This window comes from Heteronotia binoei, chromosome 2 (assembly GCF_032191835.1).
Source record: "Heteronotia binoei isolate CCM8104 ecotype False Entrance Well chromosome 2, APGP_CSIRO_Hbin_v1, whole genome shotgun sequence".
Lineage (NCBI taxonomy): Eukaryota > Metazoa > Chordata > Lepidosauria > Squamata > Gekkonidae > Heteronotia > Heteronotia binoei.
In genome coordinates, this window is record NC_083224.1 from 78,170,606 (window position 1) to 78,197,417 (window position 26,812).

Sequence of the window (26,812 nt, forward strand, 5' to 3'; positions counted from 1 at the left end):
CAGGACCCTGGGATACCATCTCGATGGACTTCATCACGGAACTTCCACGCTCCAAGGGTCAGACTTGTATCTGGGTGGTCGTCGACCTATTTACCAAGATGGCCCACTTTGTTCCGTGCCCGAAACTCCCCACAGCTCAGGAGACGGCCCAGCTTTACCTGCAACACATCTTTCGTCTGCATGGACTCCCAGCCCATCTGATCTCCGATCGGGGCCCTCAGTTCTCCTCTCGGTTCTGGCAAGCCCTCCATTCCAGCCTGGGTACTCGAGTGCACCTGTCCTCGGCCTACCACCCACAGACAGATGGCCAGACAGAGCGCACCAATGCCACGCTAGAGCAATATCTCCGCTGTTACACCTGTTACCAGCAGGATGACTGGACCACTCTATTGCCCCTAGCGGAGTTTGCATACAACAACGCGGTCCATTCATCCACCCAAATGACCCCGTTTGCTGCAACCTACGGGTACCACCCTCGGTTCTTCCCAGCGATCCTACCACCCACGAATGTCCCCGCCGTCGATGCCTACCTGCAAGAACTCCGTGCCAGCCAAGACTTGCTCCGAGAGCAGCTACAGCAAGCCAAGGAGGCATATAAACGGGCTGCGGACCGAAAGAGGCAAGAAGGCCCTCCAGTGCAGCCGGGGGATCAGGTGTGGCTCTCAACTCGCTACCTGCGCCGGCCTGGTCGGTCTCACAAGCTGGATGCACGGTTCATTGGACCCTACCCCGTCGTTGAACAAATAAACCCCGTCGCCTTCAGGCTCCAGTTGCCACCCCACCTCCGCATTCACCCCGTGTTTCATCGCTCCCTCCTTGTTCCGGCTGCACCCCCTGACCCAGCTCGGACTCCTTCCCCACCGCCGCCACCACCAGTGTTGGTGGATGACGAGGAAGAATATGAGGTGCGCCAGATCCTGGACTCCCGGTACCATCGTGGAGGCCTCCAGTACCTGGTGGACTGGGAGGGATACGGCCCAGAAGACCGGTCTTGGGAGCCCGAGGACAATCTTCATGCCCCGGACTTGGTGCACCAGTTCCACAACGACCACCCCGACCTTCCAGGTCCCTCGACGGAGGGGGGCCCTGGGGGGGGGGATAGTGTCATGGGTGCTGGGGACCCTTCAGAGGAAGTTGAGTCTGATGAGGAAACTGTGCCCCTGCCACCTGCACCAGTGCCCCTGCCTCCTGCTGGAGAAGATCCCAGCCCCCCTGCCTCGCCCTCTCGGGTGGCTCGTGTGCGTGACCGCCTCCGGCAGGACCTCAGGGATCGGAGGAGGGCGGCACGCTCACAAGCAAGACGCTCCCTGAGCCCTGAGTTCTGAGAGGATTCTGGCCCTTCTAAGAGCAAGGATGCTTGAGTGGTAACAGGATCCTGGCTGCCTCCCTGAGCCAGCAATTAGCCCAAACGGGCAACAGCCAGCAGAGGGCTATATAGCTGTGGGCTTTGGGAGGAAGCTTTGTGGAAGCAACTAGTCATCTCCCTGACATTCTAGCATCCACTCCGGCTTGACTTTGGTTCCTGACTCCCTGACTTTGGCTTTGGACTTCTGGACTCCCTGACCTCGGCTTCTGGACCTCAGACCTGCGATACTTCTACAGTGATTCGGATTTGGCGCCTCGGACCCTCCTGCTTACTGGCTACAGACCTCGGACTGCCTCTGGACTTTGCCTGACCCGGCCCCAGCCGTGACACTATTCAAGATTAGGCAGCAGAGATATAAGCTTTATAATGGACACAGACAAACACAATTAAGGATTTTTTAAAAAAAATTAAAATAAAACATGCTTAAAACATTAGCACTTGTTGGTCTTAAAGGTGTGCTCTCCTTGTATTTCTCCCATGGGATCTTGGGAACTGGGCAAAGGAAGCTGTGGCTCTTTCCCTCCTTCTCCAGGGGACCAGGAGCAGGGTGGAGCCTCAACCAATGGAGAAAATAGAAGTTTATCTTTGTGGCTCCTGTGCGATTGAGGAAGCCTTGCAAAGCAAGCAGCAATACAGAAGGAAGCAAGAGAGACGGAGAAGGAAGCAGATACCCCTGGTTTAAGCTATCTCACAGAGTGGTTTGTGAGGATAAAATGGAAATTCTGAGTGGAAATATAATAGAGCAGGCTGCTTTATTGTAAATTTAAAACATTACTTTTTTCCATGCAAAAAGCTCTGTGCATATTCATTCTACAGGTGCCATTCCTGTGGTTCAGATATGCACTCAGGCTGCAGAACAATATGAGCTATTGGATGTGTATTGCTGCCTTCTTCCAAAACTGCTGTAGAGACAGAACTATAGAAAACGTACCTTAAGGAATAATTATATATATTTTTCCACCCTCTCCCAAAGGGTTCAGGGCAGTGTACATCATAATAAAACACAGAACAGTTAAAATACAGTAAATAGGTAATGTGAACCTCTTCAAGGCTGCTTCACAAACTCCAATGCTGGTGTAGTGGTGGGCCAACAGATCATGGTCAACAGTACTGAAAGCTGCCGTTAGATCTAACCAGTTCCACTGACCAGTTAAGTCATGCCAGTATATAGTATTTTTCTTGGTATGGGCACTGAACTGGTTTTCAGAAGAGTGTAAAGTTTCTGTCTTCAACAGTTTCAAGCCAAATCAAGGGCTGCATCTCTTACATTATACTTAGCTAGATCTGCAGTGTTAACACCCCATGCAAGTTAATCCACGTTACCACTATACCATAAAACTGCCAAGAATGGGATGGTAAAGATTGATTAAGTTGAAAACTAGGCTTGTGAGGAAACCATTGCACATACTTCTCTGTTCAGCTCCCATTCTCAGCACCTCCACTGAGTTGTGTGAACTGTTATGTAGCCTCAGTATTATGGAGAAACCTGCACTGGCCAGTGCACAAGATGGAGACAGGACTGTGTTTAATTTGCTGTTGTTGCAATTCATGACTATGCTTTTTGTTTCTATATGGCCTTTAGTGCCAGGGCACTTCTCGGCATTATCCTGTGGCTAACGGCTATGAGCTGTTTGAGGTCTCTGAGGAGAAGGATGAAGAGGTTGCTGCTTTCTGTCATATGTTGGATGTGTAAGTACTTGTTTGGGACAGAAAATGGCTCAGTAAAATATTGTCTCAGGGCTTGTCATTGGTCAACATCCCCCTTTGAATTTAAGTGTATAGAATGCCAAGACAACAAAATGTCTCAAGCAACTGATTACTGTTGTTGATTTAATTCTCAGCAACTGGAAGAAATCCTTATTTATGTTGCATTGTGTCTAAGGAACAGCATTTGTGGAAAATGTATTGGAAGCCTGGAACTGATTGCATGAGGATGAACCTATTTAGGATTATAATTCCTACCCTGGAATTGATTGGATGATGAACCTATTTAGGCTTTTAATTCCTACCACTGATTGCAGTAAAGCAGGAATAACAAGGCAGAGAAACCATTCTAGCCAGGCTTTGTCAGTCATAAATGAAGGAATTGGGGAGTATTACAAGGCCACTGTATCGTATTGCACAAATAGCTCAAATCAACAGAGTCTCGGTCTTTTGTTCTGACTGAGAATTACACTGCTCTGAAAGGGCACTTCTATCTCTTTAATATAAAGACAGCTTGCTCTTTTCCACCCTCGTCTCCCCAGATTTTCTCTTTCCTTGTGCCATAAAAGGCATCACAAAAAATATTTTCTGGTTTAAATGTGTACCTTATAGTTTGCTTTCCACTTCTTTGCATTCTCCTTTAGTAAGTCTGACATTAGATCCTGTTTAGGTTTGTAACAATCAGTAAAGCAGTGCTCAGAAAATTGTTGGTCCAAGACTTGGGAAAGCAAGAACACACTTGCCGTGCTTTAAGGGACACAAAAACAAGCTATTAATTTTGCAAGAATCTGCCTATATCTAAGCCATGCAAATTCCTCTCATTTAGTGACTATGTCATGGATGTCCACTAGAATAAAACTAAAGGGAAGGGGATTGTTGAGGTACCAGAGCAGATGAAATAGTGGGCTGTTGCAAGAGATAACGAGAGGGAGGGTTATGGTTGAACCAAATAGTTGGGATTGGGAAGCTAGATGAGTGATGCGCGCTTCGTGGCCATAAAGTTCAGGCAAACCCCCACTGTTTGTCATTTTGCTAGATAGTTATAAATTGTCTGATCCTTTCAGACAGAAGTCTTAGATTAGAAATTCCATAGGTAAATTTCTTTAGAGAAGATGAAATAAGATCTTTGAGCAAATGGAAAAGCAGATGGGGCATCAAAAGGCTTGATGAAACTATCTCTAGTAGTAAAGTGTCTGCCTTCCATACCAGTTGTTGGTTTCTATATCAAGTTGTTGGTTTGAACTAGGAAGTCCCTTCAGTTCATAGTGTCAGACAGCAAAATCAGGTAATCCACAACGTCTCTGTATTTGGAGGACTCATAAGAACGTAAGAAGAACCAGCTGGATCATACCAGTGGTTTGTCTAATCCAGAATATTGTTTCATACTGCAGCCAATGAGTTGCCCTAGAGATCTGAACAAACAGGGTATAAAGGCCAAGGCCCTACTCTACTGCCACTGCCTCCCAACACTGATATTCAGAGGTTTGCTGCCTCTGTAGATGGAGGCTCCCTTTGGTCACCTGGCTTGTGGCCATGGATGGACCTCTCCTCCATGAGCCTATCTTCCTTTTAAAGCTATGTATGATCATGGACATCATTACCCCTACTGACAGTGAATTCCACAATTTAATTAGTCGCTGAGTAAAAACAAACAAACAAAAGTATTTCCTTTTGTCTGTCTTTAATCTGTTTCCCAACAATTTTATCGGGTCCGTCCAAATGCTAGTATTATGGGAGAGGGAGAAAAAGCTCCCCCTATCCACTTCTCCACTCCCTTAGCATACAGGAGAATAATAAATTAACCAAAAGGAAAAGAACACTGCCCTCAACACCAATAATAGTCTGATGAAGTGAAACTGCCATAGGAGGCATAGAATGTTGATAGCTGTTGAGAATCAGTTGAAGAAAAAAAAATGGGGAGAGGGGAATGGGCCTTTCTTCAAGCCCTGAAGAATGTATAGATTTGCGGCTGGCTTTGAGGGAGAATAATCTAGGGAGAAAGTTCCAGATGACTGATCTCCCTTTCCCAGTTCTTTGCAGATTCTCATGTAATGATATGAATTCTAAAGGAGGAAAAGTTAAAATGGGGAAAAGAGGAAATTAGAGAGCCAGTTTGGTGTAGTGGTTAAGCGTGTGGACTCTTATCTGGGAGATAGGGTTGCCAAGTCCAATCCCAGAAATATCTGGGGACTTTGGGTGTGGAGCCAGGAGACTTTGGGGGTGGAGCCAGGAGACACTGGGGTGGAGCGAGGGGGGGAAACGGCGCCGGGGAGCATGACGAGCCGCCCCATCTCGGAGCGGGTGACACCACTGCGCGGCTGCTGCCTCTTCTCCGCTCGCCGTGGCTGCTCCTCCAAGATGGGCTCAGGCTGAGCCCATCTTGGAGAAGCAGCTGCGGGGGGGGGGGGGGGCAGCAGTGCGGCAGCCTCACCTGCTCCGCCTCTGGGGTGGAATCGGAGGGGGGGTGGAGGCGGGCCAGGGGCGTGGCGAGCCGCGAGTCTGGGTCCTAGAAGGGCCCGGATTCGCGGCTCGCCATGCTCCTGGCCTGCCTCTGCCCTCTCCTTCTCTGGTTTTGCCTCGCTGGTTTTGCCTGTGCTGCTGCCACCTCTTGGCTGCTCCTCCGAGATGGGCTCAGCCTGGGCCCATCTCGGAGGAGCAGCTGCGGTGGGCGGGGAGGGGGCGGCAGCGGCGCGGCGGCCTCGCCCGCTCCAGGATCGGGCGGCTCGCCATGCTCCCCGGCGCCGTTTCCCCTTCCCCCCGCTTCTGTTTTTTTGGGGAGCGGGGGAAGAGGGTGGAAATCCTGGGGTCCCCCGCCAGGGCGGGAGGGTTGGGAAGCCTACTGGGAGAACTGGGTTTGATTCCCCACTCCTCCACTTGCACCTGCTGGAATTGGCCATGGGTCATCCATGGCTCTGGCAGAGGTTGTCCTTGAAAGGGCAGCTGCTGTGAGAGTTCTCTCAGCCCCACTCACCTCACAGGGTTTCTGTTGTGGGGGAGAAAGGTAAGGAGATTGTGAGCTCTCTGAGACTTTGAGATTCGGAGTGGAGAGAGGGATATAAATCCAATATCATCTTCTTCTAATTAAAAGGTCAAGTACCAAGATCTCTGGGGGAGAAAGAGAAAAGGCAAAACATGGGGGAAGAGGTCCTTTCTGGTCCTAGAGGCTGGCTATGGACCTAACAGTACCCTCCTTTTTATTTCCCACAGTTTGAGATCTGGCTACAGTACCAAGGACTACTCCCTTACTGGTTATGTCTGGAGCACTGTCAACCTCAGTCCTGAACACCTTGGCTATGGGGTCAGCTTGAAAGTGACGGTGGTTTACGACAGCCTGCAGGAGCCTCTCACCTTCACCTGTGACTGTAAGTTGTTGGTTTCATAGTGTCAGAGAGTTCATAGTGTCAGACAGAATCCACTCCTCTTCTTGGCAATGAACGGGCCACCATTACTTATTTTAGGATTGTCTTACTTATTACTTATTTTAGGAAAAGTCTGTAAGGCTGTTTTCTGGTTCCTTAAAAATAAACAATAGACCTTGTGAGCCCTTTTCAGACTTTTTAGCAGCACAGTATTCCTATTCATTTTATTGGAAATCAGACATTTAGCTAGTGTTTTCCTTGTGGTGGTATCACATTTTCTCAATTCTTAAATGACCATATTCTTTTACAGTGCAGAAATATGATGTGCTGCCCTTCTTTGTACGTACATCTGTTGCAGAATCTGTGTACCTATATGAAGTTGTTTATGCTGAATCAGACAGCATCTAGCTCTGATTGATATCAATTTTCCAGAGAAAATGCTTCTTAATGCTTGGTACCTTTTTAGAAATGATACACATTGAACCTAGAACCTTCTGCTTACAAAGCAGATATGCTACCAGCAAGCCATGGCCCTCTGTAAAGCTATGTTACAAAATATGGTTATGTCTCAACTGCATAGCTGTTATGATATTAGCCAGACATGCACAATTTCCCCCCTCCTTATTCTCATCATTTAGTGAACCCTTTTAACTTTGTGTTTTAATTTGTAACATCATAGTAAGACACCAGCTTGCCTTAGTGCCCCCTAGAGGCCACAAGTTGTAGTTGTCTTTGTTTGGGAGGCTCAAGAATGGGCCTCCTCAGAGCCATGCAGCAGAGCCTCAGGTGCAGAGGAGTGAGGGTAGTGGTACCTCATCAGTTTCCTCCTCTTCTTTGCCAACCTGCAGGGGTCCTTCCAGGCTTTTATCAAAGAGATTTTTCTAGCCCGATTGACTAGTCTCCTCTCCATCTCCACCTAGAGCTTCTGCCGCTCTGGCGATTGACAATCATTCCAGCCAATTGGGGAGGTAACACTTTGGTCTTCCTCCTTTTGCCCATTCCTCTGTCTGCCCATCTCTCTCTAAGCTCTTTAAGGCTAATGGCTTCTCCTGCTGTTGCCTCCTAGTACTGATATTCAGAGGCTTTACTACTTCTGAATGTAGATTCAGGTGGGTAGCTGTGTTGATCTGAAGCAGCAGAATATAGTTTGTGTCAAGCATAGGGTTGCTAAGTCCAATTCAAGAAATATCTGGGGGCTTTGGGGGTGGAGCCAGGAGACTTTGGGGGTGGAGCCAGGAGACATTGAGGCAGAGCCAGGAATAAGGGTGTGACAAGCATAACTGAACTCCAAAGGAGTTCTGGCCATCACATTTAAAGGGACAGCACACCTTTTTAAATGTCTTCCTTCCATAAGAAAAAATGAAGGTTAGGGGCACCTTCTTTTGGGGCTCATAAAATTGGACCCCCTGGTCCAATCGTTCTGAAACTTGGGGGGTACTTTGGGAAGAGGCACTAGATACTATACTGAAAATTTGGTGCCTCTACCTCAAAAAAAACAGCTCCCCCAGAGCCCCCAAAACCTCAAGATCAATTCCCCATTATACCCTATGAGAATCGACCTCCACATAGGGAATAATGAAGTGCTCAGCAGACGCTTCCCCCCCCCCCCATTTTTGGCGACTCTGAAGTGAGGGATTGGCCTCTCACGAGTTGCTGCCAACTTCTTCAAAGTAACACAGACACACCATCCCAAGAGGAAGCTTTTCAATCGGAGTCTGAAGCCTCTGGTGGTAGAAAGGCACATGGTGGGGCTTCCCCCTGCCGGCCAGCTGACTGGGGTTAGGAAGGAGCCAGGGAAAGCAGAAGAACCCCCGCTGGGACCTGGGGATTGGCAAGCCTAGTCAAGTGGCACCTTTAAGAGTTTTATTCAAGGTATAAGCTTTCATGTGCAGATATATTTCTTCAGATACAATGAAATTGAAGTTACCAGTCCATACATATAGATAGAGGGTGAGGGACCTCTGAATGTGGAGGTTTCCTTTTATTAGCATGGTAAATAGCAAGTGATGAACTTAACCTCCCTGGTTTGTTGAGGCCAAAGCCATGAGTCAGGCCTCTTTTTCAAGCTGGCTGTTTTATAGTGTCCAAGGTTATAGAGGAGCAGAGCTAGGCCTGTGATGCTTAGCATAAATTCCTCCTTGAGGGCTCCCACTGGCAGTCTCATTCCATCTCATGTGCTTCTGCATGGGATCTACCTCAGGCTCAGCCTCTCCATGGGTCCTAGACAAAGTCTGAGTGTTTCCTTGTAGCCCTTTTAAAAAACTGCAGTGAATACGATGAGATTCTACACAATCCTCATAACAATTCCCTGGCATTTTGGTGAAATTATTGCATTAAGAAAAAAATAAAGTTATGCACTGCTCGTTATTCTTTAAAGTGGTATCATGGGCTGTATGCCAGTACTGGAACAAGTATACAATGATGAGAAAATGCAGATTTTAAAATTCATAGGATGTTGTTTTTGCCAATGGTCAATTGTAAGCCAAAGATTTCTCGGGTTGGCTGAGGTCAGTGTTGCCTGGCTTCCGGAGTGACTTTGCATAAAATGATATTTTTCACTCAGAAGAACTATAGGAGGTATTTTTGCAATTCCATGAAAGACACTAAACATGCAGTGGCAAGACTTCTCCAGTCTCTTTGCTGGCAGAATTCCATCTTTTATTTTTCTATATTTTTCTTACAGACATGTATGTGATGCTACCAACAAAATGTGATTTTTGAGAAAGCTTTCATAATTGCATATTAAATTGATATTTGGAAAGCAAATGCTGGAAGACATTGGATTTGCAAGTTCATAAATGCTGAGCAGTATTTGTTAATTTCACACTTTTACCTAGAGTTATATTTATTTTGTTCTTTGTGATTGTTTAACTGAATGTTAAATATTTAATGTACTGTTTAAAATGCATTATCTTGGCATTTTCCATTCAATATTTGTCATTTTATTATTTATTTATCCTGTAACTGATTGACAGTTATCCGTCGGTGTCTTATAAGCGGTGACCAGTATCTAATTTAAGAAGTGTTTTATTCATGTAGTTCACTTGTTTAATGAAGCAGATTTGTGCAATTAGTTCAGCTTGACTTTGTTCAACAGGTGAACAAACGCAATTAAGCAAAGTCAGATTTCTTGTTAACATGTGCAGTGTAAATGTGCAGATTAATGAATTGAAGGATTTGCTTTCTTTAATTAATTTCAAAGCTTCTTCCCCCACCTTCTCTAATACTTTTGTCATAAATCAACCTGAATTTTACATGCAGAAAAGAAAGGCACTAGTGTGAGACATCACAGTATTAGCTCAAATCAGCTAACCCTTTCATAAACGTGCTGGCATTCCATCTCATGATGTTGCTCTTTCATTGATATGGAATGGTTATTTTCAGGGCTTTTTTAGTAGAAAAAGTCCAGCAGAAACTTGTTTGCATATTAGGCCACACACCCTGGCATCACCATTGTTTCACACAGAGCTTTTTTTGTAGAAAAAGCCCAGCAGGAACTCATTTGTATATTAGGCCACACACCCTGACACCAAGCCAGCCAGAACTGCATTCCTGTGCAATTTTAGTCTCAAAGGCTATCCTTTGAGACTAACATTGAGAGTGATTGAATGGTTCATTGGCAATGGCAACATTCTGCCTTGCATTGCAGCAGAGGGGCAGGGAAATTATTGAGGCTTCGAAAGAACTGTGGAGGCATCATGACTTTTCAGTGATATCAGAGCAAGTGAGTCTATGGCAAGAAACAGGGCAGTGATACTCACTCAGTGACTTTGGGGCCCCATGTAGCTATTTGATATGCCCTTTGGTTTTTCTGAGCACTATTCCCCAAAGTTGCATCTGCCCCAAGTTTCAAAAAAGTGGGCAAAGCTGGTGACAGATGGTTTTCCCCTTGAAGCAACTTCTGCTGAAGGATGGGTAAGCTGCAAGCCTTGTGCTGTTCTCTCCAACAATCCCTCTGCAGCCTCTACCCTCTCATCTCAGCACCTGAACAGCTGCCAAGAGGAGAGCAAACTGACCACAGAAGAGAGTGAAAAACCACTACCAGCACCATGGGAACCACCCAGGAAAAGAGCAAGCTGGCCACAGTAGATGGTTGTTTCTCCATGGGCAGCTTGCTCTCCTGTGGGTACCTTGGCAGCATGCTGTGCCTCATGCTGGAGAGACAGCAAGAAGGCAGAGAGGAAAGTAGAAGGTGCACAGCTTTCTTGTGAAGAGAGGCTTCAAAATGGTGCTGGCTGGCTCAGAGCAGCCTTCTGCAATGGGAAACCAGAGCACCCTTTACTTCCCTTCTTGTTCTCTTCCTGGTACTAGTCAGAATAGCACTGGGCCATCTTACTCACACCTGAATGATGGGCCTTAAGCCAGGAGAAAAGATAACAAGAAAGTCTAAGCTTCCCACTGCAGAAGCCTGCTCTGAGCAAGCCAGCTGTGCTGTCTTGGAGCCTCCTTTTGGAATGCTCATGAGGTGACCAAAGCAGAAATGAGAATCCTGAGTTCCCTTTTACTTTTATCTTTGCCTTCTTGCTGTCTCCTCAGCATGTGGCAGGTTCCTGCAGCTGTTGGCAAGATCTGAGGAACTCTGCAGAGAAAAGACAGGAGCTTTGCTAATCCTTCCCCAGCAGAGCCCACATAGTAGTCATGTGGATTTTTTGGTTGATGGTAATTACAAATGTGGTTCTCCATAAGCCACAGAGAAAGTACTATTGCATTAGGACAATCAGTGGTCAAGATGGCAAAGTCTGGGGAATATGGATGAGGTTCCTCATATTGCCCCCGTTTGTTCTCCATATCTTTGCAGGTTCTTCCACAGTGGACTTGCTCATTTATCAGACGTTGTGCTACACTCATGATGACTTACATGACATAGATGTGGATGACTTTGTGCTCAAACTGTGTGGCCTGGAGGAATTCCTGCAAAAGTGAGTGGGCAATGCTTGAAAAAAGTTAAGATTACTTGTCTTATTTTTGGCCTCCTTGATACATTCTCAATCCCACAATCTATATGAATTCTCTGTGTGCTTAGCAGACACAGGTTTAGAGATCCTGCTGTTTTTGTAGAGTGAAGTGAAGAAATGTGGGATTAGAAATGCTGTGGCTTTAGGCAGTGGGTGGATGGGTGAGAATGAATATGAAGAGTTCTTCAAATAACCCTAAATCTTTCCCTCTTAAATCACATCAACATGTAAGCACTTAGCTTGTCTTATCCCAGTTGCTAACATGTGATGTAGCCCCTCTCTACTCTTCAAAGGGTGTCTCTTGCAGTGATTTAATAGAATCTAGATGTTTTAGACCAGGGGCCCACAGAATGGCAACTGTAGGTGCTGTGGCACCTGCCAACACCTTTCTCAGCACCTGCCAAGTGTTTTTAGAAAATGGGCAGGGTCAGTTGGGACTTCTGCACAACAGGGCTTCTAATTGGTCACTGGAGATCTGATTGGAGTGGAGATTTAAAAAAAATTTGCTTTGACACCAGCTGCTACCACAGCTGACTGAATATAAGGTGTTTGTATGCAAGAAAATATTTTAAAAGCCATATTGTTAAGCAACACTTCTGCTTGAAATGCTGAAGAGTTACTATTTGAGCTATGTATAACCTCACTCCATGTTATTTTGTGATTGGTTTTGCCTCCTTTGCCAGCCATTTTTGTGGCTGAGCCTATCACATTATATTAGAATTTCAAAGGTACCTGCAGGCTCAAAAAGGTTGAGGACCTCTGTTTGAGACCATTCTTTTGTAAGGGACTATGAATCTAAACCTTGTCATCTTTGCTATGATAGCATAAATTGTATTTATAGTAGGGTTGCCAGGTCCCCTCACCATTGCAGCTGTGGGATTTGGGGGCATTCTGGGAGTGGGCGGGACATCGCATGCCAACATCCCCAGTGCTATTACGTTACCTGAAAGTGACATCGTTGTGATGTTACACACCATATTCTGAGTTTTTGCCTTCAAAACCATAGAGGCTGCCCAAAAACCAGAGCATTGCCATGCCATGTCCTTGGTGCAATGATGTCACCTGGAAGTGATGTCATCAAATCAGGGACATTTCACAGTGATGTCCCTGTTTGGGGGTAGCAGCAGATCAAAGCCCCTAAAATTAGGGGGAACCCATGCTGGGACTTGCAGGCTAGTAACCCTTATTTATGCAGCCTTCATTCAGGTTTCTCTCATTTTCTGCACACACATTTTCCACCAGTGCTCTAATTGCTTGGCACTTCTTACCGAAAGGGGTGATTTTGGTGGATAAACTGGTTTATTTTTGCACATTCTAGAAACATGGCTGAGGTCACATGCATTGCTTTATTTCCTGATTCTTTACATAATTTTGATATATTAGTCAAGAAGGCTGCTCTGGAGGTCATGGTTGCCCATGATTTACAACCTGTCCTATGAAAGAATGATAATCAATGAAGGTGGCACAGTGTATACAGACACCTGAACAGAAATGTGCTGGAGACCAGTACATGCCTTTCAGTTGTCATATAATCCTAGATGAAAGGAGCAGGATGGTATCCTGAAATAACCATGTTTCAAAGTCAGATGTGTTTTGTCCCCATGTTTCCATGACTTGTTCCAGTTAATGCAGTTTGGCTGTCAAGGTGGTCAGCAACTAATGCTGGTGCATTTTGTGATATGTTGACTAGACTGAGAGCTGTAGCATCTGCTCAATACAAGCATCTGCTTCTAGCATGCTGGAGAAAGATGCCTATTTCTTTCCAACGTGCACTATCTATATTTGAATTGTATGTCTCATCTTTTTGGCTGTTGTTTCTTCCCTTTAGAACTGTGCAGTTGTGTTAGTTGAAATCTCCCCTGGAGGAAAACTGAAAAAACCATTTGCTTTACAGAAGAAAATCAATAAATTTCTCCCACTGGTTCACTAACAGCCAACTAGGAATGAACATTCCAAATTCATAACAGAACATCTAGGCCATTTAACCTGCTCTTCTTGACTGCGGTGTGCTGCATTTCCACCAGACAAATTATTATGATGTAAGGAGGCATTTAGAGTGGCTTTGTAGTTTTTGATCTTAAGAGCTTGCGGTCCAGCTACAGTGACTGGGAATGCAAACTGGCAAGTGGAAACTGATTATTACTGTGACTGAGTGGTTAGTGAACAGACTTAGAAACCACAGAGACCTCTGTGGAGAACCATTGTGTGCGCGCGCACGCGTGCTTAGAAGCAAGAGACAGCATATGCATTGAAAGCCAGACCAAGAGACAAAACCTCCCAGATTGATTTCTGTGTTTATATGTGGATATAAATGTTGGTATAGGTCTCAAGGCTATTTTCTTCTATTCTGGGGGCCCTAGCAATAAGCAAAGTGGCTTAAATGCAGTCTAACCTTCTCTGTATTCATGGGAGGCAATAAGTGTTGTGCGTGGGTCAGTTAATGGCTCAAATGTCTGTGTATCACTTTCACCATTGCTAGAACCCTTAACGCCTTTCAGTCTGCACAATGTGTGTAGTAAGTTACTTGGGACTGCAATGGATTCTAGAGCGAATGAGCCCCTCTTCTCCAGGGGTAACTGGAGGAGAATGTCCCAGATGTGGAGCCAGAGAACCAGTAGAAACTGCTGCAGTACTTCTTTTTGGCCTCTAGGAGTCTTTATTTTTTAAATTGTGATGTTGCCATCAGCAGAAAAATCTTTCTTTTATGTAATGTGCCTTAACTAAAAACAGAAATAAAAAATGTACATTGATGAGGGAAATAGTACTGCCAACCCAGAATCCACAGGCGCCTCATGTATTCCCCCACCCCCTTCTAAAGGGATCTGAAGCCAGATTATGGAAAGAAAAGGACACATTCATGATTGCAGCCTTTATAAGGGAAAGGTAGCAAGAAATTAAAGGCTGTAAATTCTTCAGAGGTGTGACTGTATCCTTGCTCTCAGCAGAACTGTTTGATGGCTAGGTCAGTAGATTTAAGATGTACTGCTCAATTGGATTCCAGCTAATGGACTGCTCACATAATGCTTTCTTGGCCACACTATGCTCTCACTTGCATTCCTCTCCTCATTCTGACATTCCTGAACATCTGGATGTCCAATCCCTTCTCCTGGGTCTTATATGATTTGGAAGTTTTAGGCTCAGTGTTACTTGTAATTTCGACTGGGGTAGGGTACTCATTAAGACATTCTGCCTCCTATGTTTGATGATTTCTTGAGAGTGTGTATGGCATTTTCTCTCAACAAGACCAGTACTCCCGTAGAAGCCTTAGTCAATCTTTGGAAAGCACAGATGATTCAGGCAGTCAGCCTCACACCTCCCTGTGGCTCTTCTGGCACTTGAAACGTTGTGGGGGTGGAAGAACAAGGGCACTTCAGCCCTCCACACTGCAAGCCACATCAAGATCTGGCCCTCACAGAATTTTTAAATCACTTTAAAATGGCAGTAGCCATTATAAGTTGAAGCAGTGGACATTATTGCATCTCATTTGGCCCTAAGTTGGCAGGCTGCTAGAGCATAGAGAAAATCTAGTGATGAATATAGCCAGACACAGATTGTGACATGTTTTTGGCCCTACTCTGGTGAAGCATGGTTAGTTCTCTACCACCATTCCACTTGCACAGAGCTATCCAGCTGAGAGTTTTTGTTTTGTGAAGGGCTTGTGCTTCATCCAGCCTTGAAGATTCCAGCATCGATTGTTCTGTAACTTGCACTGATGTGTTTGTAAGGCATTTTTCTGACACAATCAAGTGCCTCCATTGGGAAATGCCAGCAAACACTGTGATATGCTGGCTAACACATTTAGTAAAACTTTTTTTTCAAGAATCATACAAATCTTTTGTCACATTATAAAGAAGTACAACCTTACAATATTACAAAGAAAAGTCCTTCCCAATGAGCATCCTGATATAGGCTCATCCTCAGGAGTATTCCTATTTACTTCAAAGTTATCAGCCTCTTGTTACAATTCAGTGTGGGAGCAAGCCAGTCCTTAACCTCTTCTCTAAACAAATGCAAAAGCCTTCTGAATTTGACTGGCAAAATGCTCTTTGCAACCTCAGTAGGAGGCATCTGGGATGCCTCTTTGATTCTTGTTCTTGCCCTTAGCTTTTAATGGCTAACGGGAGAGGACTGCTGACCAATGTTCCCTCTAAGCTGCAGAGTCTTGTGAGCAAAAATTCTACTTTGTGAGCTACTGGTATGAAAGTTGTGAGCTACTGCATAAATTTGCAACTTTATTCCTACTGAGGGAAACATGCTCTGGGGTCATCCTTCCTAAGCTAAGACAAAAATGTGTGAGCTGGTGGCTAAAAACCTAACTCAGCTTAGAGGGAACACTGCTGCTGACCTGTGTCATGTCTATGATTAATGCTTCTTTGAAGGAAGAGGAAATTCCTGACGACTTGAAGGAGGCTGTGGTGAGGCCCCTCCTGAAGAAGCCTTCTTTGGACTCAGAAATTTAAATCCTCTATCAGCCATTAGCAAATATCCTCTTGAACAAAGTGCCTAAGCAGTTTTACTTGGATAAGTTTTGTGGACCTGTTTCAATCTTCAGGCTTGAGCCCGAAATATACACTACAATTTGTAACATAAGTTGGAGTTCCTCTGACCTGACTTCAGCATTGACAGTCAGGTATCAGGAGCAGGGGAACTTGTTTTTCAAGCACCCAGGTGCTGATTCAGATTGGGACTGCAATGTGGGGAGAGAATAGTCTTCTGTCTCCCCACCCCCATGCAGCTTTCCTGACTTGAAATGGCCCTGAGAGGCATTATTGGTCTTATCAGTGCATATACTGATGAGCTTCATGTGCAGCTCACCAGTGGGGTAAAGGGTAGGATCTGGGAAGCCAGAGTTCAGAAAGTTCACAGAGGCTCATCAACTTTCTTTCATATAAACAAGCAATATTGAGATACAGCAATTTCTAATGAATTCTGGCTCCCAGTCCCTACTGAAAAAACCTTCTGCTCTTTCATAAATGTTATGTAGGGGGTAATATGCAATCTGTATAAGTTCCAGGTGGGTAAGGAAGACAGCCATTCCTGCCATACACGTTTGATTTCTTTTGAATACCTGGAAGGCTGAGATTTTGGAAATGGGAGATGTTAGTTGGTACAAGGAGGTTGTACCTGCTGTTGTGTATAGACTGCTTTTGTACAACTATTCCTGCATATGCTGTCTTATGTCTGCTACCATGTCTGTCTTATGTCTACCTCTGCTTTTGAAGCTAAGTCTTGCAGGATGAGGACTATATAAGATAGCATTTATTTTGAAGTCTTAAAACAATAAGACTGATCTCTGTATGTGTTACCTTGAATACATGTTGAATGCCTATAGAAGTTATATGACTGCATGAAATGTCTGATCAATACTTAAGACATATGCATAGACAACTACTATGTTCATTGTTCTTACCCTGGCTTTTGAAGGGGTGGGGCAGAGGATTGTGTGTAGATTGAAATTAGCCTGACGCTTCTCCACCCACATTGTGTGCCCCCTTTTTGGCAGCACCCTGAGTACCAAATGTAGAAAGCAAAAGTGCTCCCAACTGTACCTCCATCTAGATGAAACCCAGTCGAATGAGCTGGAGTGCAAAAGTTTCCCTATAGCTCAACAATGTCATTTGGGAAACATAAGGAAGACAACTTTGTTTTCTGTTGACTTAATCCCTTCTCCAAAGAAGAATGCCCAAACCCCTTGTAGGTTCAGACAGCAGGAGACCTGCTTATTTGCCCTACTGAGGGAAACATACAAGTACTATCACACTAGGTATGAGCTGGTGGAGGGAGATTCAAGTCGCTTTTGTGCATCCTGATCTGGCAGCACTCAAACGAAAAAGGCAAAATACAGCAGGAAAAATAGCAGCATGTGTTCCCCATGTTCTCTATTTTAGAACAAATGTTCTAGTTATCCTATTTGTTCCTGTATTTTGCAGTATGTAAAATACAAAGAGAAGTGCTGATATTGTAATACAGATGAGATTGTTTGATCTGGAGAGAGATTTTTTTTACCTGTCTCCCATTGTGGCACAGGGAGTAAATGGCAGTTGAAGACAAAGTGTTGTTCCTGAACATAGTCCTCAAAGTGCTGACCCATCCTTTTAGACAGCTTCCCCTAAGAAAACATTGCTGAAGTTTTGGCTTGAAGCATTGCAACAGTTTTCTAGTATTTTTTGCTGGCAGCTAGCTAGCAAATGGTCTTTATTCTCAAGCCACATGTGCTTCAGCTTTCACTGCTTGGAGTGTACAGTTATCAGTCTGAAAAACAAAGGGAAAGAGACCTGCACACACTAGAAAGTCTAACATTTTGGACAAATTCCAAAGTAACTCTTGGTGGTCTGGCAGCACTTCATGAATAAATAATGATTTTTGTGCATAAAAATAAATTCCCCATGAGAATGTTCATTTTATGTGTGTTGTGAGAGAGTGATATTATTTGAGCTCTCTGATTCCATTTTCAGATGGTTTTCAAAGCACTGGAAAGCACAAGGAAATCATTATTTTTCTGTGCCAGCTTTTATTTAAGGATTTTTGCAAAACAGAGGCAAAAGTGCAATTGGACGGCTCCTGTACCCTTCTAAATGAATTGGACTGTCACAGCCTGCAGTCCTGTAATGGTACTTAAGCTCCTGTTCTGCAGTTATTAAAAACTGATAAGTCACCATTAAAAACTAATAAGTCACCAGGTCCGGATGGCATACATTCAAGAGTTCTGAAAGAACTCAAAGTTGAACTTGTAGATCTCCTGATAAAAATATGTAATCTTTCATTGAAATCTGCCTCTGTTCCTGAGGACTGGAAGGTAGCAAATGTCACCCCCATCTTTAAAAAGGGTTTCAGAGGAGATCTGGGAAATTACAGGCCAGTCTGACTTCAATACCGGGAAAGTTGGTAGAAAGCATTATCAAGGACAGAATGAGTAGGCACATTGATGAACACAAGTTATTGAGGAATTCTCAGCATGGGTTCTGTAAGGGAAAATCTTGCCTCACTAACCTGTTACAGTTCTTTGAGGGGGTGAACAAACATGTGGACAAAGGGGACCCAATAGATGTTGTTTACCTTGACTTCCAGAAAGCTTTTGATAAAGTTCCTCATCAAAGGCTCCTTAGTAAGCTCGAGAGTCATGGAGTAAAAGGACAGGTCCTCTTGTGGATCAAAAACTGGATAATTAATAGGAAGCAGAGAGTGAGTATAAATGGGCAGTCTTCACAGTGGAGGACGGTAAGCAGTGGGGTGCCGCATTGCTCAGTACTGGGTCCCATGCTCTTTAACTTGTTCATTAATGATCTGGAGTTGGGAATAAGCAGTGAAGCAGCCAAGTTTGCAGATGACACTAAATTGTTCAGGGTGGTGAGAACCAGAGAGGATTGTGAGGCACTCCAAAGGGATCTGTTGAGGCTGGGTGAGTGGGCGTCAACGTGGCAGATGAGGTTCAAAGTGACCAAGTGCAAAGTAATGCACATTGGGGCCAAGAATCCCAGCTACAAATATAAGTTGATGGGTTGTGAACTGACAGAGACTGACCAAGAGGGGTCGTGGTAGATAACTCACTGAAAATGTCAAGACAGTGTGCGATTGCAATAAAAAAGGCCAATGCCATGCTGGGAATTATTAGGAAGGGAATTGAAAACAAATCAGCCAGTATCATAATGCCCCATATAAATTGATGGTGCGGTCTCATTTGGAATACTGTATGCAGTTCTGGTCACCACACCTCAAAAAGGAAATTATAGCATTGGAAAAAGTCCAGAAAAGGGCAACTAGAATGATTAAAGGGTTGGAACACTTTCCCTATGAAGAAAGGTTAAAACGCTTGGGGCTCTTTAGCTTGGAGAAACGTCGACTGCGGGGTGACATGATAGAGGTTTACAAGATAATGCATGGGATGGAGAAAGTAGAGAAAGAAGTATTTTTCTCCCTTTCTCACAATACAAGAACTCGTGGGCATTCAATGAAATTGCTGAGCAGTCAGGTTAAAATGGATAAAAGAAAGTACTTCTTCACCCAAAGGATGATTAACATGTGGAATTTACTGCCACAGGAGGTGGTGGTGGCTACAAGCATAGCCATCTTTAAGAGGGGATTGGATAAAAATATGGAGCAGAGGTCCATCAGTGGCTGTTAGCAACAGTATATATATATATATATATATATATATATATATATATATATATATATATATATATATATATATATGTGTGTGTGTGTGTGTGTATGTGTGTATATGTATGTATGCATGTATGTATACATGTGTGTATATATATATGTGTGTCAAATGACCCCAAATGGATCACCCCTTTCTCTTAATACACACACACATATTGGCCACTCTGTGTCACAGTGTTGGACTGTATGGGCCATCGGCCTGATCCAACATGGCTTCTCTTATGTTCTTATGTTATGGTGGGCATGGTTTTCTTGTTCTCCTACAGGAACAGTTTCCTGTAGCTGAGTGCCCTTTTATAGGGTATAGCCTGAAGTTTGCATATCCTTTATTTGTATTCATTTGATACTGACACAGGTTTTTTTTCTATTGATCTCTGTTGTTGGTACACCAAAGATTTCCCTTATACTGGAACTATAATTCACATCCAAGAGATAAACAAAAATTTCCCTTGTCCTGTTAACTCTTGAACTTGCATGACCTGCTGAGTTGCTCCCCGTGTGCCCCTCAGGCAGGGGGTAAAGTTCAGACCTCTTAAGCAGAAAAGTCCTTCATAAAACATGTAGATGCTTCCCTGCATGGTGTTCAACTTATTGAACTCAATTTAAGTGGTCCTGGTTATAGAGCTGAGAGCAGCTCTATAGCACATGCCTGTTTTCCAGGATAAAGAACCAGATGAATGGATCACCCCTTTCTCTTAATGCAATGAAAACATCTATTTTAAAATATCAGGTGTCTGAGTCACTCTCATTGTACAGGAAAAGAGCACACCCAGAATGCTCAACCATTGGACAAATGTCCTGTCAGCCTAGTGGATGTGTTGGCCTGGATTATTTATGCGTTGGCTTGTTCTTTAGTTAGCTGGGTTTCTAGCCCATTGTGTCTTCCGGGCTTAGCAAGCAGGAATGCTGAAATCCAATAAAGCACTTCTTTGAATAATAAAATAAGACATCAGGATTAAATGTTGTAAAGTTACCCATCATTAAAAATCAGCCCACATAAAAATGACTTGCAGGACTTCATGAACATGAATTCAGAGTCTTTCTAGAGAGCTTGCACAGTTAGCATTTCTAGAAGATTTTGTTATCTTCTTTTTCCAGTCTTTGAGGCTTTTTTTTCCTCCTGTACATTTTTCTTCCCTTTAAAAACAGAGCACCCCATGCCTCCTGGCTCTGTAGATTTCTTACTTGTGTGATGGCAGCTGTGACGGTCCAGGGCCAGGATGTAGGCTCTGCTGAGATAAGAACTGACCTTTCATTTTGGACTGGCAGGTGAAAGGGCCAGTTTTCCTGTTATGACTGCCCTTCACCATTGCATTTCCTTTTATCATGAACGCAAGCAGAGTTTGAGTTCAGCATAGTCCAGGTTTTGGTTTGCATGCACATGGTATTTAAAAAGTCTGTATTGGCAGGATGTGAGCGAAAGAGGGACTACAGTGCAGAGTGAATTAGATGGGCTCTTCAGATAATGACCTGTGAGCTAAGGTGATGATGCAGTAGTTAGAGTGTCAGACTAGGATCTGGGAGATCCAAGTTGGAATCCCTGTTCCGCTGTGGAAGCTGGCTGGGTGACCCTGGGCCAGTCTCACAATCTCAGGCTGTTCAAATCAAAGAACCACAGAATTTGAAGAGATCTCCAGGGAATCTAGTCCAGTTCCCTGCACAATGCAGGAAATTTACAAATACCTTCCCCACAGGCATACTTCCCCAGTGACCACTGCTCCATGCACAGAAGATAGCAAAAACCTCCAGGATCCCTGGCCAAACTGGCAGGGGAAAAATTGCTGACTGATCCCAAAGTGTCAATTAGCATTTCCCTGGGTGTGTAAGAAAGGGCCATGAGAACTAAACACTGATGTAACCCTTTCCTGCCTTCTCATGATCTGCCTAATTCACAGAATCAGCTTTACTGTCGTATGGCTATCTAGCCTCTGTTTAAAAACCTCCAAAGAAGGAGAGCCCACCATCTCCCGAGGAAGCCTGTTCCACTGAGGAACCGCTCTGTCTGGAAGTTCTTTCTAATGTTGAGCCGGAAACTCTTTTGATTTAATTTCAACCTGCTGGTTCTGCTCTGGGCTTCTGGGGCAACAGAAAACAACTCTGCACCATCCTCTGTATGGCAGCCCTTCAAGTAAATGGAGATGGTGACCATGTCACCTCTCAGTCATCTCCTCTCCAAGCTAAACATACCCAGCTCCTTCAATCTTTTCTCATCGGACTTAGTCTCTAGACCACTCACCACCTTCGTTGCCCTTCTCCAGATTGGGTCCAGCTTGTCTATACCCTTCTTAAATTGTGGTGCCCCAAAATGAACACAATACTCTAGGTGAGGTCTAACCAGAGCAGAGCAAAGTGATGCCATCACTTCCCATGATCTGGACACTATACTTCTGTTGATACAGGCCACCACATCACACTGCTGATTCACATTCAGTGAATGGTCCACTAAGATCCCTAGATCCTTTTCGCACATACTATTGCCAAGACAAGTCTCTCCCATCCTATAATTATGCATTTGATTTTTTCTAACTAAATGCAGAATTTACATTTATTCCTGTTAAAACTCATTTTATGTTTTAGCCCATTGGTTCTGGTCTGGCCTTCTGGGGCAACAGAAAACAACTCTGCACCATCCTCTATATGACAGCCCTTCAAGTACTTGATGATGGTGATCATATCACCTCTCAGCCATCTCCTCTCCAGGCTAAACATCCCCAGCTCCTTCAACCTTTCCTCATAAGACTTGGTCTCTAGACCCCACACCATCTTCGTTGCCCTCCTCTGGACACACTCCAGCTTGTCTGTATCCTTCTTAAATTGTGCTGCCCAAAGCTGAACACAATACTCTATGGAGGTCTAACTAGGGCAAAATAAAGCGATCACTTCATGTTATCTGAACATTATACTTCTGTTGATACAGCCCAAAATCGCATTTGTCTTTTTAGCCACCACATCACACTGCTCACTCATGTTCAGTGTATGGTTCACTAAGACACCTAGATCCTTTTTGTACATACTATTGCTGAGACAAGTCTTCTGTGTCCTATAATTATGTATTGGATTTTTCCTACCTAAAATGCAGAACTGAATGTTTTAATGTATTTACATGGACCACCTTAGAGTCCCTGACTGGTGGAAAAGGGGTATACAAATGTTTTAAATTGAAACCCCCCCCATAAACACTAGTGTCATGGGGTGGTTGTGAGAATAAAAAGGAGGAGACAAATGTAAACCACTTTGGAAAGAAAGGTGGGGTAAAAAGCTGGGTTTGAAGTGAAATAAAAGTAAATAAATCACCTACTTCCAAAAGACTTTTTCAATTTGATTCCTTTTTGTTGTTGCAGTTCTGTGCAAAACTAAGAGTGCTGCCTATAAAGATTGTATTTCCTTCCAGACCCTTCCATGTGTGCATTCCATTTTTTGTCACTTCTGTTGTGGTTTCTTTTGAATAGTTTAAAAAGCATACTCTTTTAGTCTCAGTCATGAAATGAAATTGCCAATTGCTGTTTCTTTGGGAGAAAAACTGAGACACATAAAGATGACTTGGCTTACCCATATCTCCAAGACAAACTATTGTTAGATCTGGGATATTCCTCATCTGCTGTGCTGCCTGCAGGATTTTAGAGGCTATTGAATAAACAGTGAATTCAAAGACCTTTCCTGCCTGCAGGAGCCTCTATACATGGGCGGGGGGGGGGGGAGCTTTTGGTTTCAGAGGGATTTTAAAAAAAAACTTGTTTGGATCCTTTCAGCAAACACCCGCTGGGAAGCCATGAATACATCCAGCACTGCAGGAAGTTTGACATTGACATCCGGCTGCAGCTGCTGAAGAGGAAGGCTGTGCACAGTGACTTGGCTCGGACAGTGAGTACCTGCTTTGCCAATGAGCACAAAGTGTGTTTGGTCAGGGGACAGAGGCATTGCCTACCAGCTGGATGGGCTATCTGCTGTTGCTGGTTCTGATGAAATTTCTGCTCCATATAACGTTGACAGCACAGTGGCATTAAGGTTGCCAACCTCCAGGTGGTGACTGGAGATCTCCTGGGATTACGACTGAGCTGCAGGTGACAGAGATCTGTTCACCTGGAGAAAATTGCTGCTTTGGAAGGTGAACTCTATGGCATTATACCCCACTGAAGTTCCTCCCCTACCCAAACCCTGCCCTCCTCAGGCTTCACCTCCCAAATCTCCAGGTATTTCCCAACTAATGTAGTGTGGCAGGCATTTTTCCAACTGTGCCAAGTCAGACAACTGGCCCATATCTGTCTCACTCTGACTTTGCCACAGTAATCTATGCAATGGTCACCTGTAACTTGCTTTATGTAGGGCTATCCTTGAAACTGACCCAGAAGCTCCAACTGGTACAAAATGAGGCAGTGTGAGTCCTTAAAAAGGGACTCCATCGTTTAGCATGTATACATCCAGTGCTGCGCAAACTGCATTGGTTGCTGGTGGAGGACCAGATCAGATTTAAAGTTGGCCTGGGCCAGGGCCTTCTCTGCCCTGATCCTAGCTTGGTGGAACTCTCTGCCAAGTGACATCTGTGCCCTGCCTCATCTGCTAAAGCTTTGCAGGGCATGTCAGAGATGTTCCACCAGGCCTTTGGTTGAAACCAGCAATGGTTTGTTGCATCTGCCTGGCACCCTTCCCTTTCCCCCCATGACAGAATGGTAGCACTGCCATCTTGTTTCAAAATGTTTAAATGTATGGAAAGTTTTATTGTGTATTTGTGGTTTTAATTTTTTTAAAATATTGTATTAAATTGTTGTGAACCAACTTGAGCCCTGCACAAAAAATCCAATGAATAATAATAATTAATAACCTGGAGCTGGCAACCCTAGGTGACAGGAAGGGTGGGGAAAATACTGGTCTCTTGGTGATAGAAATAAAAACTGAGGATGTTGTGATGTTGTCCTGATCAGGTTGTGATGTTTACCATATTACAGAAAAAGGATCACAGTCTTAACAATATGTCCAGATATCTGGTTACCTGCAATTGTATTTGGTGTTTACATTTCATATCAGCAATGCAGCGGTGCTACCAGCTGTTGCATGACCTGCTACAAAGCCTGCCTCTAATTATTGATCAGATTTGCAAAAGAAAAACTAAGAATGGCAAACAACTGCAAACTGGTAAACAGGCCAAAAGGGGAAGGGAGCTTGCTGTAATGATAGGATCACTTGCAGGAACAATCCATATGCCTGGGAAGATGTAATCTCTGAAATGGATATTAACATGGATCTAGACTTCTAGCAGGAACTGTATTTAAAGGGGGAGAAGCAGGGAGAAATTCAGTGCCCATCCCCATCTCATATTAATGGGATCTGTTCATGTAGATACCATGCATTTTAGTCACATTTTATTAGAAAATTGCAGTGTTAATGGGAACACATGAGCCTGCCTTATACCGAGTCAGACCATTGGTCTACCAAGTTACTATTAGTACTGTCTACTCACAGGTAGTTCGGCCACCAGAGACACTGAATGCACTTAAACAACTGTCATCCTTTTTGCAGCCAAATGATGATCAGAGTCCTTCCACGCTCAACCACTATGTTCACCTCCAGGAGAGGCCGATCAAGCAGACCATCAGCAGGTAAAGACGAGTCAGGAACTAAAGTAGACTGGGGGAAACAACTTCTGTGCAACTGTCATGGAACAGACCTGCTAGAACTCACTAACAAAGGCCAACTTAAAAGATCCAGAATTGGTTTGGATCAGCTGCATTGCCACCACTCAGGCTGTCTGGTGAGAACTAGAACAGAGGTTATAGCAGAGATCTTTCACATGCAGCAGGTATGACATCCTGTTCCTCTGTTTCTTTACTGAGCTGTTCTGTTCTTTTTTCCCCAACAGGCAGGCCTTGAGCCTTCTCTTTGACACCTTTCATAATGAGGTGGATGCATTCCTAGCTGCTGAGGTGAGAGGGCAGTGTTGGGAATAATGCTGTAGTGGATAGGACAGGCTGGCAAAGTCCAGAAGGGACACGTCTTAATGTACAGTATCTAGAATAATATCTAGCATAGGAGTCTGAAATATGTATGTGTATGACTCTGCTGATATGTTCTTTGGGTCACAAATCCCATTTCTACTATGGCTTCCCTAAAGGTGAACTGTCTCCCTTACCCAGCACTAAGGTAAGAAGCTTATAGGTTTACAGTAACTCTGCCTGGTTCCTTAAAAAAAACCCCTTGAAATTACAGGATAATACAACACCTGATATGCTAGGCAATATATTATTGAAATGGTAAATTTTGTTACATTTCTAATTGACAACATGTTGCAATATTTTTCTCTATTACACTTTTTCTTTGGGCCGTATTGCTGACATTGTGTTTTGCTTGCTGCTTGAAACTGAGAAGAGGGTTATGCTGCTTTTCTAGGGTTGGGCCTGCCTGTAAAATGAAAAATGACTTGAACCCTACTTGAACCTTTCCCTTCCCTGTCTCACCTGACAGTAAAGGGCTTGCCTGCTTCTCCTCTTCCTCATTCCAGTCTTGAATACTTCATGAGAGTCCGATTTCTCAACAAGGTGAAGACTGCCAGCCACGAGTATGTTTGGGACTGCAGCCAAGAGGCTGAGTTGCACAGCAACAATAGCTATCAGTCAGAGCAGAAAACAAACTGTGTGTAGTGAAGTGATCCCTGGGTTCTATTCTTGGCAGTTCTTATGCTAATCTGTTCTTTTTTTCAGTTTCTCTTGGGACAAGTATAGTTAAAACACACACACACACACACACATGCACTTTATCTGCTGTTGTGAAGGTTGTTTCTAATGTCTATAGATGCAGAAGACAATATTCCATTTGGAAAGTTCCAGATTGCTTGACCCTTAATACAGATTAAACTGTAGGTTTCAGACTTGATGAGTGGTGAAGCAAAGAAGAAAGAAAGTTAAGCAAGAGACTTTTGTTGCTTGCTAAACTAGGCTGCAAGGTCTTCCTTTTGCTTGAAGCTGAATCTGACCAGCACTGAAAGGAAGGTTTCATATTGTTGTGAATGCTTCCATCCTATGCATGAGCAGTATACTTGGGGGTGGAGGAACTAGAGTTTATGACAAAAATAATGGTAAAACTCCGCAATAATCATGTAGGTTTCACCTCAGTGGGTCTTAATTGTTAAGAGTTAACTCTATTCAAGCACCTGCCAGGGCTTGGCAGACTGAAGGGAGGGGGCTGAGATGTGTGAGGGTGTGAAGAAACAGCAGTTCAGATTATGGAAGAGACAGAGCAGCACAGAGAGCTATAGGACAATTACAGCACCGTGG

General features: G+C 44.1%; 1 protein-coding gene across 3 annotated transcripts in view; it reads left to right on the forward strand.

Moving 5' to 3' along the window:
• PIK3C2B (phosphatidylinositol-4-phosphate 3-kinase catalytic subunit type 2 beta) overlaps positions 1-26,812 on the forward strand; it is a 515,998-nt gene that overhangs the window by 42,524 nt on the left and 446,662 nt on the right. For all 3 annotated transcript variants that reach the window (XR_009555057.1, XM_060231371.1, XM_060231372.1), the window contains 6 exons: positions 2,949-3,055; positions 6,278-6,432; positions 11,228-11,348; positions 23,297-23,408; positions 25,062-25,141; positions 25,402-25,465. Coding sequence is in view for 2 of the 3 variants with exons in the window: in XM_060231371.1 (XP_060087354.1) it covers positions 2,949-3,055; positions 6,278-6,432; positions 11,228-11,348; positions 23,297-23,408; positions 25,062-25,141; positions 25,402-25,465 (639 nt within the window). In the remaining variant the exon portion in view is untranslated. The remainder of the gene's footprint in view (positions 1-2,948; positions 3,056-6,277; positions 6,433-11,227; positions 11,349-23,296; positions 23,409-25,061; positions 25,142-25,401; positions 25,466-26,812) is intronic.